Source organism: Montipora foliosa, chromosome 7, assembly GCF_036669935.1.
Source record: "Montipora foliosa isolate CH-2021 chromosome 7, ASM3666993v2, whole genome shotgun sequence".
Lineage (NCBI taxonomy): Eukaryota > Metazoa > Cnidaria > Anthozoa > Scleractinia > Acroporidae > Montipora > Montipora foliosa.
Window position 1 is genome coordinate 30,242,018 of NC_090875.1, and position 12,500 is coordinate 30,254,517.

The window sequence follows — 12,500 nt, forward strand, 5'->3', positions numbered from 1 at the left end:
TCTTTCAGTTTACGTTCGATTATCGTCAATTAAATCACCAACAATCAGTGTCAACCTGTGATTCCTGACTTTACTCGACTAGTAAAGCATTCCCGCTCGCTACGTTCATCGCGACAAGTTGTTTAGTTCGTGACCTTTAGCTCTTCGACAGTCGCCGTGAGCTTGACGCTACAGTAAAACATCACAACGCTACTCAAAGCCTGCCATTGATAATTGAACACTGTGGAGCTAACAATAGAAACAAATATGAGTGTTGTATCCGCACCGGAAGGCCTTTCTTATGACAATGAAAACCTTGCTGAGGGAGTGCCGACCGCGAGATCAGAGATAGGATTAAAGGGTTCCTTTCCCGCTCGCCGAAAACAAAAACTTACCGAAAAGGGAAAAGAGTTCCTTAAGGACACAAGGCGCAAAAACAGTGCCTTTAGAAGCTTAGTAAACAAGACTCAATCGGTAATAAGGCTATGTGATACAGCAGAAATAACATTGAACGACTTGGAAGCTGGCCGCGATCAGCTAGATAAATTAAAGGATAACTTTAACGAAGCTCATCAAGCCCTTGACGAATTACTCGAGACCGAATCGGAAAGGGAAAACTCATACCGATGGTTTGACGTCAGAAACCGTGAATTTACAGAGCATAGAATGAGAATTTGCGAACGTATTCAATCTCTTCAGAGAGCATCGTACGCCGAATCCAGATCAAGTGCCTTGAAATCTAGGCGATCTGTCACATCAAAATCTTCCTCTCGTAGGTCCTCCCTACCTTCCGTTTCCTTAGCAAGAGCCGACGCCGCTGCGAAAGCCGCGAAAGCAAAAATAGAAATGGAATTTCTTGAAAGGGAGACCGAACTTGAGCGCATACGATTAGAAAAGCAGTATGCTCCGGCCAAAGCAGAAGAGGACGCACTTAGAGGGTTTTAAGATGAAGAATCCAAACCAGTCGTTCAGATTAAAAGGGAAACCACACGAGATGAAAGGTTCAAGTCGTCACCCGACGAGACAACAGTTCCGGAAACCGTCAAAAGTGAAACGAATCGCAAAAGCTCTCCCTTGTTCCGAAAGCGTCGCCGGAAGCCCTTCGTACACAAACAAGCACTCAGAATTGTGAACAATTTTCAAACACGAACCTGGCCTTAAATCAACTAATCAGTCTTCAAGCTCGGCAAACTGAACTGAGTTCGCTCTTGATTAACCAGCAAAAAAACTTTTCATCTTCCCGTCAAAGAGCTGCCAACATTTTCCGGTGATTCTTTTGAATACCCCGCCTTTGTGACAGCATTTGACAGTATCATCGCAGCAAACGTTTCCGCCGAAAAAGACAAGCTATTCTTTCTCGAAAAGTACACGAGCGGGAAAGCAAACGAAGCGATTAAAGGTTTCTTAGCAACCAACTCTGACACTGCATATACCGAGGCACGAAAGTTACTCGACCAGCGTTTTGGGGACCCTGTGGTAGTCTCAGAAGATTACAAGAAAAGGCTTAGAAATTGGCGGCAAATCAACGAAGGCGATAGCAAGGGATTGCGAGAGTTTTCCGATTTCCTAATCCGATGTCAATCCGATGTGATAAGTCAATGTCTGAGCTAGATTCCACGCAGATTCTACAGTCCATTTCTGCTAAGCTCCCATCGTACTCAGGTGTTAAATGGTGTAGATTCGCACACGAAGTACAAGTAAAGGATAAAAAACTCGTTGGTTTCAAAGACTTTGCGAACTTTGTCAAACAAGAAGCAGAGCTTGCTAACGACCCTATATTTTCACCCGACTTGTTGAAAAGGGAGCGAAAGAAGAACGGCCCTCCCAGAGACAAAAACCGGCTCTCAAAAACCAAGCCTCAAGGTGGACCTGATCCCAGCCAGTCATTCGCTACGTCCGCCAATCTTGCAAAGGGAAGCGAACAGAAACAGCAACCGCCCACAAGAGTACGTCTACCACCCTGCCCCATCTGTGAGGATAAACACTTCATAGCGAAGTGTGCCACTTTCAATAAAGCCACAGCGGACGAAATGCACTGTTAACAGCTCTGCTGGTGTGTTGAGCTCTGCTAGCACTTGCCGGATCGTGCCAGTCGTCCTGTACCACAAAGACAACCCTAGCAACGAAGTCAAAACGTATGCGCTTTTGGACGATGCGAGTGATACAACGTTTATAACGAACAAATTAAAAAGCGAGATCGGCATTGAAGGAGTTAGCACTAGCCTCAAATTAAGCACCATGCATTGTCGTGAAGTTGTCCCAGTATCTCGAGTTGACGGATTGGTCGTTGAGCGCCCCGACAGGCGCGCTAAAGTTGATCTACCAAAAGCATACGCCAGAGATTCAATTTCATCGAGGAAAGATCAGATCCCCACTCCAGAGGTAGCAGGCAAAGGGCCTCATCTGAGGAAAATTAAAGAAAAGATCTCGCCTCTCAACGAGGGCCTTAATGTTGGCGTGCTTATTGGTTCTAATTGCCATAAGGCAATCAAGCCGAGAGAAATTGTGGCTGGAAGAAGCGAAGACCCCTATGCAGTACGAACTCTCCTTGGATGGTGTATAGTTGGACCGGCCAATCCCCCTGATACCCAAACGGATGAAGACAGCGCAGTCACCTGCGACAGGATCATAGCTAAAGAGATCGCACGTGATACTGCTGATAAAGGAATAAACTTCGTGCTAAACGAGCCGACGAAGGAACTCATCAACGTCACTGCAATAGTGAAGATGTTTGAACAGGATTTCGCAGAGCACAAAGGCACGCCCGCCAAGAGTCTCTCAATGGACGACCGAAAATTCTTAAAAATAGTCAAAGATGGTATTCACCGAACTGACGATGGTCACTATGAACTCCCTCTTCCACTCAGAGACGAAGCCATAAGCCTCCCAGACAACAAAGAAGTAGCGCTTCGACGGCTGAACCAGTTAAAGAAACGATTTGCCAGCGACGAGCAATATCGAGAAGATTATGTTAAATTCATGAACGAAGTGATCAACAAGGGCTACGCCGAAGCAGTACCAGCCGAAAATGCGACCAACAGAGCCAAGAAAAACATATGGTACATACCACATCATGGATTGTATCATCCAAAGAAGGAGAAGTTTAGAGCCGTTTTCGATTGCGCCGCGACTTACCAGAATCAGTCTCTGAACAAAAACCTGTTACAAGGACCAGACCTGACGAACAACCTGGTGGGAGTGCTGACAAGATTTCGTCAGGAGCCAGTCGCCTTCTGCTGCGACATTGAAGGCATGTTTCATCAGGTGCGAGTCAACCAAGAACACAGGGACTTGCTGCGTTTTCTCTGGTGGCCGAACGGCGATACAGCGAAAGAACCACAACAGTACAGGATTACAGTCCACCTATTTGGAGCAACATCCTCCCCTGGCTGTGCAAATTTTGCGCTAAAGTCTACGGCTGACGACCACGAAGCTGAATTTGGTGTGACTGCCGCGAACTTTCTGAAAAATGACTTCTACGTGGACGACGGTTTAAAGTCCGTAGGCACAGTCCAAGAAGCAGTCAAACTCATTAAGAACACAAAGGTGATGTGCGACAAAGGCGGTTTCAATCTACACAAGTTTGTGTCAAATAGTAAAGAGGTGTTAAAGGAAATTCCAGGGTCCGACAGAGCTGATGGCGTAAGGGATATAGACCTAGACCTCGACTCACTTCCCCTGGAACGTACGCTAGGAGTTCAGTGGTGCGTCGAGACGGACTGTTTTCAGTTCCGAATCGTTCTCCAGGACAAACCGTGTACCAGGCGAGGCATCTTATCCACCATCAGTTCCATCTTCGAGCTTCTGGGTTTTGTTTCCCCACTCCTCCTACAAGGCAAGTCCATCCTGCAGGAGCTGTGTCGACAGGACTTAAACTGGGACGATGCCATCCCCGACGAAATCAAAGCCAAGTGGCAAAGATGGCGAACAGAACTGATGCAGCTGGAGAGCATATCGATCCCGCAGTGTTTTAAACCTGATAACTTTGATCGTGTGATCAGAACGGAGTTGCATCATTTCTCAGATGCAAGCATGGAGGGTTACGGACAGTGTAGCTATTTGCGTCTTGTAAACGAAGACGGACGCATTCACTGCGCCTTCGAATTGGGCAAGTCCAGAGTGGCCCCCCTTAAGCCGGTGACTATACCTCGCCTAGAGCTAACTGCAGCCGTGTGCTCCGTCAGGGTAAGCGAGCAGATTCACCGAGAGCTCGATTACCCAGTCGATCAAAACTTCTTCTGGACCGATAGTAAAGTGGTTCTGGGCTGCATCAGCAACGAAAGCAGGCGTTTCCACGTATTCGTATCGAACCGAGTCCAAGAGATTCAAGACAGCACCAGCGCCACTCAGTGGAAGCACGTGGAGTCACAAGATAACTCCGCTGACGAAGCGTCTCGTGGAATGAAAGCCCGAGAGCTGCAAGATTCCCGATGGCTCCTTGGACCAACATTCTTATGGAAGAAAGAGAACGAGTGGTCAAACTGCGACAAGGTTGACCACAGCCACGACGTCCGACCTTATATGACCCAGAGGTTAAAAGGTCAGCGGTAATGGCAACAAGAACCACGGAAACACGCTACCCTGACATCTCTAGAAGGATAGAGCGATTCTCTGATTGGTTCATAGCAAAGCGCGCAGTAGCGATCTGCATCAAGTACGTGAAAAAGTTGAAAAATCGAGTAAACAAGGCCAAAGAGGAAACTTGTGAGGTTAGTGTCCACGATTTAGAGGCTGCTGGAGCTCTCATTATTCGTTCGTTTCAAGCAAGTGCATTCCGAGAAGAGATTGACACATTGAAACGAAACAAGCAAACCCAAGCCGAAGAAAATAAAGAAAACCTTAAGTTTCACAGTGCTATTTACAAGCTGGACCCGTTCATTGACAACGAGGGCACCCTACGAGTAGGCGGTCGATTAAAGAATGCAGAATTGCAACCACCCATTAAGCATCCAGTGATCCTCCCCAGGGGTAGCCACGTATCATCTCTCATTGTCAGACACTTCCATGAGCACGTTGGCCATCAAGGGAAAGGAATCACCCTTAACGAAGTACGCGCCAATGGCTACTGGATCATCGGAGGTATATCTGCAGTAAACAGAACGATCGGGTCATGTTTCAAGTGTCGCAAACTCCGCGCCCCAGTGGTCGAACAGAAAATGTCCGATCTACCAGAGGACCGCCTTGAATGCCACCCGCCATTTACATACTGCGCGGTCGACTACTTCGGGCCGTTCACAATTAAAGAAAACAGAAAGGAGATTAAGCGCTACGGCGTCTTGTTCACCTGCATGGCTTCCAGAGCAATACACTTGGAAACTGCAACCTCATTAGAAACGGATTCCTTCCTGAACGCATTAAGGCGTTTCCTCAGCCGCAGAGGACCCGTACGTCAAATACGCTGTGACCAAGGAACAAATTTCGTAGGAGCTCGGAGAGAGCTTAAAGAAGCTCTTGCAGAAATGGACCACAACCGCGTTAAAGTGGATCGACTTTAAGATGAACGTGCCGGCAGCTAGCCACATGGGCGGAGTTTGGGAGAGACAAATTAGAACTGTCCGCTCCGTCCTGTTCTCTCTCCTGGCAAGTAATGGAAGCCAGCTCGACGACAAGTCCCTACGGACATTGATGTGTGAAGTAGAATCGATAGTCAACAGTCGACCTCTAACCGTCAACCAGCTAGCTGATCCGGACTCGCCAGCGCCACTCACCCCTAACCACCTGTTAACCATGAAGTCCAAGGTACTGCTAGCACCTCCTGGAACCTTCGAGCAAGCCGACATATACGCACGCAAGCGTTGGAGACGCGTACAACACTTGGCCAATGAATTCTGGTCGCGTTGGCGGAAGGAGTTCCCCCTCAGCTTGCAAGAGCGTCAGAAGTGGTCGCGACCTCGCAGGAACCTGGCCATCAACGATATCGTCCTTGTGGAGGATAATAACACAGCTCGTAGCATGTGGCAGCTCGCCCGTGTCGTCGCCGTGTACCCAAGCGGAGATGGACAAGTGCGCAAGGTGCAGGTAGCTCTTGCAGACAGCTGCCTAGACAGTAAAGGCAAGAGAACTGGTGAAATGCGCTACCTGGAAAGACCCGCTCAGAAACTGGTGCTCCTGGCATCAGCATGCGAGTAGAGACCGAGAAAGTCCCGGCCGAGGAGCCTACCACCGAGGACGAACTGTGAGCGCTGACTCACGATTATACACAGTGACGTCATGAACACCGGACATTCTTAGTTACAGTTATATAAGCACAAGAGAAAATGAGGGGACAGAGAAGGAGGCTCCTGGTCCAGCCCTTGGGATATGTCATGTCCCCGAAAGTTATTTTTAGACGAGCGGAAGTCTTCCGAGACGTCCGTATGCTGGCCTACCTCGATCCGATGCTTGAAAGAAAATAAATATTCATCAGCCTTCCACGTGCGCCGTCATTTTCTCTTTTCACTAAGAACCTAAGAGCGAGGCAAGACTGCATGCGGACGTCTCGGAAGACAGACTTCCCCTAGAACGAAGACTTCCGCTCGTCTAAAAATAACTTTTGTGGACATGACATATCCCGGCGAACGCCCTGAGCCTCCGTCTCTGTCCCCTCATTTTCTCTTGATAAGCAGTAATTAGTGAAATATAAATATTTCAGGGGAGCCATGTAAAGGACCCGAGAACGAGACTCATATATTTCCGTAGTGATTACAAGTGATTCTTTCTGATTCGCTTATTTTAATTCTCTAGTGTTACGTCATTAGATTTACCCGTGGAAATATTTAGTACAAATAGCAGCATCTTGCCACTAGCTTTTAGTCCTCGTTAGTTTTCCCCTTGATTGGAGCGCCTTCAATAATAATAGCAGTTCATTACCTCACCCTTGGCCCTTGAGTTCAAGCGGGAACCGATGTGTAAGTGCAATTACTTTAATACCTCTGTTTTTTAAGGACTAGTTCGGACAATAGTTTTCTAGTGCAAATACTACGTGGTTCCCTCCACGTGTGGAATTCAAGTCAAGCACGTGACATCTCCCCAGCTTTTGTTTCTTCAAGCATTAAATTCAAATTACATTTAGTTCCCCTTTGTGTTGTTAGACATTTCCAGCATTTTGGTTTCATTCTCCTGCTTTATGCTTCGCTCGTCATAGCACTTCCGCAAGCAGTGCTAAAATTTAACCACGTGCTCGTAGTTTTTTGAATAGTAGTTTGTCTTCGCCCTTATCTATGTTTCTTTTCATATGCTATTCGACTTAGTACGAGTACCTCGATTTGATTAGTCTCAATTTCTGTCTATTTCGCTTGTTTTATTCATAGTTTACCTGCTTGTTAGCTTGTCCTTGTTAAACTATGATTGGAATGTGTATTCATCTTACACTTTCGTGATCTTTTGTTATCTTGGTAACCCGCAAATATTTAGTAATTAGTTTGTATAATTTCGCATTGTCTTTCAGTTTACGTTCGATTATCGTCAATTAAATCACCAACAATCAGTGTCAACCTGTGATTCCTGACTTTACTCGACTAGTAAAGCATTCCCGCTCGCTACGTTCATCGCGACAAGTTGTTTAGTTCGTGACCTTTAGCTCTTCGACAGTCGCCGTGAGCTTGACGCTACAGCCCGTTTGATTACAATGAATTATTTCTGGGAGGACTTTGATCACTCTAGTTGCAATAACTTTAGAAGCAATTTTTGCATCTACATTAATCAGGGATATTGGTCTCCAGTTTTAAAAATAGTTTCTGTCCTTTCCTTTCTTTTCAATTAATGTAATGACAGCCTGCTTTTGAGAGTGAGACATTTGTTTCATGTTGTAAGCCTCATTAAACGAGTCCACCATAAATTTACCTAACAAAGGCCAGAATACTCTATTAAATTCTCCTGGGATTCCGTCATTTCCAGGCGTTTTGCCAGCTTTAAAAGAATTCAATATAGTTTCGCATTCCTTGAGAGTTATTTCTCCCTCACAGCTTTCACTGAACTCCTCAGAGAGTTTTAATAGATTTGGATTATTAAGAAAAAAATTGGCTTCTTCACTAGTTACATTGGTATCTTGTTTGCTGTAGAGTTTCTCATAAAACCGCCTTTCAGTGTTTAATATTTCGAAAGGATCGGTAGAAATAGCACCGCTCAGGAATAATTTCCGAATATGTTTTTTGATATTATTCCGCTTTTCTAAATTTAAAAAATATTTGTTATTTTTCTCACCGTGCTGGTGCCATCTTGCTCTGGATCGTATATTGTCATATAATGCCTCCAGTTCACTTTTGACCTTTTCGGTTTCTAATCGTGTTGTTTCACAAGGATTGTCCTGAAATATTTTAAGCAACACTTGATATTTGAAGTTAAGTTCTTCTTCTTTACTTTTTCGATCTCTTGATAGTTTTTTTGAATAGGCAATACAACTCGCCTTAATTTTGAACTTGAGCCAGTCCCATTTAACTCGCTTATCTGACAAATCTTTCGCATCCTTCAGCCAATTAGGAAATTCTTTGTTTATCATTTCAACATAATCAGACCTGGCTAGAAGGGCCTTGGGCCTTCTTTAATATCTTCTAGTTCCAATATTATTGATGAGTGATCGGTTTTAATTGAAGCCTGAATATCGACCTGCGTAACCAAATCATTCAACTTGTCTGAGATCAACCAATAATCCAGTCTACAAAAAATAAAAGGGTGGTTTTTGCTCAATGCGAAACTACGGATGTTTGGATTTTTAATGCGCCAAATATCATGAAGGCTAAATTCGTTTCTATCGAGTTGATGACATGTTGACGAGGAATTAATATTCCACCTTTTTTATCTAAAGTCGGATTCAAAGGACAATTGAAATCACCGCCTACAACAATGTTGTCCTCACTACTAGGATCCATTTTTCGTAGTGTTGCCGACAGATTTTGGTAGAATCGAACTGCCTCTGCATTTTTGTTGGGACCATAAATATTGGCCAGTAGGTATCTTTTATCTTTGATCAAAGTCTTGAGTACTATCAACCTGCCATTGGAATTTAGAAGTACTTGCTCAACAACAATATCAAAACCCCTTTTAATTAATACAGCAACACCCCTGGCATTCGAACTCCCGTGAGAGAAAATGATCTCGGAACCCAAGAGGAAATAGGGACTTTAAGCAAATCGCTACGGCTGGCGCTAATACGGCTGGCGGAAGTAAATTTCCCCCAAAATGAGACACTGCGCATGTACGTCGGTTGCATCCAGCCTTAGTGTGAAATCTGACTACGTGAGGCGGGATGTTTTTCCGTAGTGGCTACTACGTCGGGTTTATTTCGCTTCTCTGGCCCCTTTCAACGGACATCTCGGCATTTTAAGAGTTCCATTGGATACTATATCCTTTAAAGTCAATTTAAGTCAGGGATTGTGTCAAGGTTGCCTCTCATAAGCTTGTAAATCCGTATCATGAACTTACGATAAGTTTTGGCAAAGGTGTTGGAATGGCGAAGTGAGTCAAGTGAAATATTCGTGTTCGGCACGAGGTTGTTTTTCTTCGGTTAAGTTTGCTTTGAGGATTTAGTGAAGACGTTTTATATCTGGATACTATACGATGCTATTTTGCTTCTTTGAGTGTTGATATATTTGTGTTTTTCACTCGATATTCTTTGAGATATATATTTCATCCATCAATGTGTTGTTATTGTACAAGGTGTAGAATTCGCTTTTGCTTAGAAATAATCTGTTCGTCCTAGCAAGACGAACAACGGCCATCGTCCTTTGAGCGAAGCCATATGGCTGTGAGAAACTAAATAAAAGAGATTTTAAACTCCTTAGCCCATGTTTCCTTGTATTTTGCTTTGCTAAACTTAAAATTTAGAAGATCGCCGCGCCGTACTCTCCCCAGACCTTTTCAGTCACGGTAGCCATAGTAGCACCAGCCGTAGCGATTTGCTTAAACTCCCTAATGAGGGGACAGAGACGGAGGCTCAGGGCGTTGGCCGGGATATGTCATGTCCACAAAAGTTATTTTTAGACGAGCGGAAGTCTTTGTTCTAGGGGAAGTCTGTCTTCCGAGACGTCCGCATGCAGTCTTGCCTTGCTCTTAGGTTCTTAGTGAAAAGAGAAAATGACGGCGCACGTGGAAGGCCGATGAATATTTATTTTCTTTCAAGCATCGGATCGAGGTAGGCCAGCATGCGGACGTCTCGGAAGACTTCCGCTCGTCTTAAAATAACTTTCGGGGACATGACATATCCCAAGGGCTGGACCGGGAGCCTCCTTCTCTGTCCCCTCATTTTCTCTTGGGAACCCCATTCTTTTTTCCATTTGAACTCGTCTGCTTTTGTTGAATGAGTTTCTTGGGGAAATATTAAATCTGCTTTTTGTTTTCTACACGAGGCGAAAATGGCTCTGCGTTTTCGAAAATTGCTGAGACCTCTCACATTAAGAGACACCAGTTTCAGGCTTTCCGGCTTGATCTTAGAATTTATCATTTGTCAACCATTATTAAAATCACTTATCATGAGAGAGCTTATCAATAATTTATTATAATAATGGGCATGTTTGTGCAGTTGATTTGTTTGTAATCGGCAAAAAATGTGGAATTTTACAAACACAGAAATAAAAAACACAACACAAACACAAAACAATACACATACAATGGTTACACACACTAACGAAAGCGCACTTACCATTGCGGTTCCGATACACGCTTTCGCCGAGATCTCCTTTTGACGTAAAAGTCAGTTTACATGATATGCGTATATTTGGAAGATTTATACAAACTAAGGAAGAGACTAAATTGTTCATCATAGCAAAAAGAACAGTCGGTTCAGTTCAAAAAGATACAAATGTTCTACTACCCATCAGTTGGCAGTTTAAAAGATGACAGCTTTGTAGTTGAAACCTTCTTGTATAATATCTGTGCCGGAACCGACCATGGGATGAAGGCAAATTCAACATCTTCTTTTTCTTTGATTCCTTTTAAATAATCTTTTCGCAGCTTGGCTCTATCATTGCGTACCAACTTCGATACGTCATCTGATATGTATATTTGGGGGTCGAAGAAAACTCTCTCTTTAAGAGCTTTAGCGGCGGCTTTAAGAATCTTCACTTTATCCGTGTACCTAAGAAGGTAAACATGAATTGGTCGCGGCTTCGCCGCGGCCGCAGCCCGTTCTTTGACATTCGTACGATGGACCCTCATCACCTCCATGCCCTTGATTCCCGTATGGTTTTCAAAGAAGTTGTGGGCCAGAAAGAGCTCTAGAGAGTTGTGCTCCTTCTCTGCGTCTTCTCGCAAACCCCATATGACGATGTCAATTCCTTTTGGAGCGATTTTCGAGGCCATCTATTCCTTTCTCTAGTTTGGGCAATTCCATGCGGGACGCTTTCTCTGCAATATCGCTTTTAACTTCAGTGATTTGTCCTTCTAAAAAGCCATAGCTCTGCTTCAAATCTTTAACGTCATCAGCAGTCTTCTTCTGGCTTATTTCGAGGTTCTCTAGTTTCTGAAGAATGGAATTCAACTTTACTTCTTGTTCGGCTTTCGCCTTTAGCAAGTCGTCCATCTTGGCGTCCATCTTGGCCAGAACAGCGTCGAATTTGCCTTCGGTTGCTGTCATTTCGTTCTCTTTTTTGGATTTAGACCTAGTTTTAGTACTCAACCGCCTCTTCAAAATAAAAAGCACAAAAATAAACGCGTTATCACGTTTTAAGAGCGCATTTAAAACCAATTTTTAGGAGAGAGCTCGGACACGTCCGTTCACCTCGATGTCATCTCAAATTTTCCAACGCAGAGAGAACTGCGACACTTGTGCCTTTTAGATTGAAATACGGAAAAGCGAGCTGTCATGGCAGTTAGAGGAACTCGAATTGGCTGCTACTCTTGTACAAAAAGAAGAGCAAGGTGATGCAGGAAATCATGAGGCTTCAGAACAGCAAAAAGGAAAGATGATGTCATCAACAGTGATAATGAAGAAGACAGGGACAAAGATGATGATGATGACGACGATGATGACGACGACGATGACGATGTTGAAGACGACATCGTCGACGGTGACGATGATGGTGTTGACGATGATACTGACGATGGCCACAGCACTAGACACAAAACGGAAGCAAATGTAAAAACTGTTAACGCTGATATCAATGGCGACATTTATTCGACACTGCAGAACGTTGAGAGCCCCGAGTTAACGATGACTGAATTCATTGAAGACCAAGTGAAATTATGATAGTCTCATCAAAACTGTACAAGGGCCTTCAGATCACTTATTTAAACTGGGACGTTTTCAAAACGATGCGTTTCAAAACTCTTTATTTTTAAAACCGTTTTGTAAAGTATTTCTTAAGTACACATTAATTTTTCAAACGAAAACGCATCAGTGTGCGAAAACGACAGCGGCAGGGGTCTCCTCAAAAGATAAAATTGCGTCATTGTAATCGATTCGCGATTATTCAAACCTTCTTAACACGACAAAAGTGTGCCAGTTTTCGGAAAGAATCACAGTGGTATGAACCACGCTTTAACTTGGTCCTCTCTAGCGACGCACGCATCAACTTCGTTCCCAGGGCTTTTTCGTCCTCTTCTCGGTG

The 12,500-nt window shown here is 44.3% G+C and overlaps 4 protein-coding genes across 8 annotated transcripts in view; all 4 read left to right on the forward strand.

The window, feature by feature from the left end:
- Positions 1–2,217: 2,217 nt before the first annotated feature.
- Positions 2,218–4,530, forward strand: LOC138010072 (uncharacterized). Its single transcript, XM_068857035.1, has one exon. The coding sequence runs from the start codon at positions 2,218–2,220 to the stop codon at positions 4,528–4,530; it is 2,313 nt and encodes a 770-aa protein (XP_068713136.1).
- LOC138010073 (uncharacterized) lies at positions 4,530–5,474 on the forward strand. Its single transcript, XM_068857036.1, has one exon. The coding sequence runs from the start codon at positions 4,530–4,532 to the stop codon at positions 5,472–5,474; it is 945 nt and encodes a 314-aa protein (XP_068713137.1).
- Position 5,475: 1 nt separating this feature from the next.
- Positions 5,476–6,108, forward strand: LOC138010074 (uncharacterized). Its single transcript, XM_068857037.1, has one exon. The coding sequence runs from the start codon at positions 5,476–5,478 to the stop codon at positions 6,106–6,108; it is 633 nt and encodes a 210-aa protein (XP_068713138.1).
- A 618-nt stretch (positions 6,109–6,726) lies between these two features.
- LOC138011775 (fibronectin type III domain-containing protein-like) overlaps positions 6,727–12,500 on the forward strand; it is a 90,209-nt gene continuing 84,435 nt past the window's right edge. For 4 of the 5 annotated variants that reach the window (XM_068858935.1, XM_068858936.1, XM_068858937.1 and 1 more), the window contains exon 1: positions 6,727–6,866. In XM_068858935.1, the coding sequence (XP_068715036.1) occupies positions 6,863–6,866 (4 nt within the window). In that variant the 5' untranslated portion in view covers positions 6,727–6,862. The remainder of the gene's footprint in view (positions 6,867–12,500) is intronic. The other variant, XM_068858938.1, reaches the window with a different exon arrangement.

What these genes read in the sequence shown, in the direction of transcription:
- LOC138010073 (XM_068857036.1), top strand. Translation starts at nt 4,530, where the DNA reads ATGGCAACAAGAACCACGGAAACACGCTACCCTGACATCTCTAGAAGG.
- LOC138010074 (XM_068857037.1), top strand. Translation starts at nt 5,476, where the DNA reads ATGAACGTGCCGGCAGCTAGCCACATGGGCGGAGTTTGGGAGAGACAA.
- LOC138010072 (XM_068857035.1), top strand. Translation starts at nt 2,218, where the DNA reads ATGCATTGTCGTGAAGTTGTCCCAGTATCTCGAGTTGACGGATTGGTC.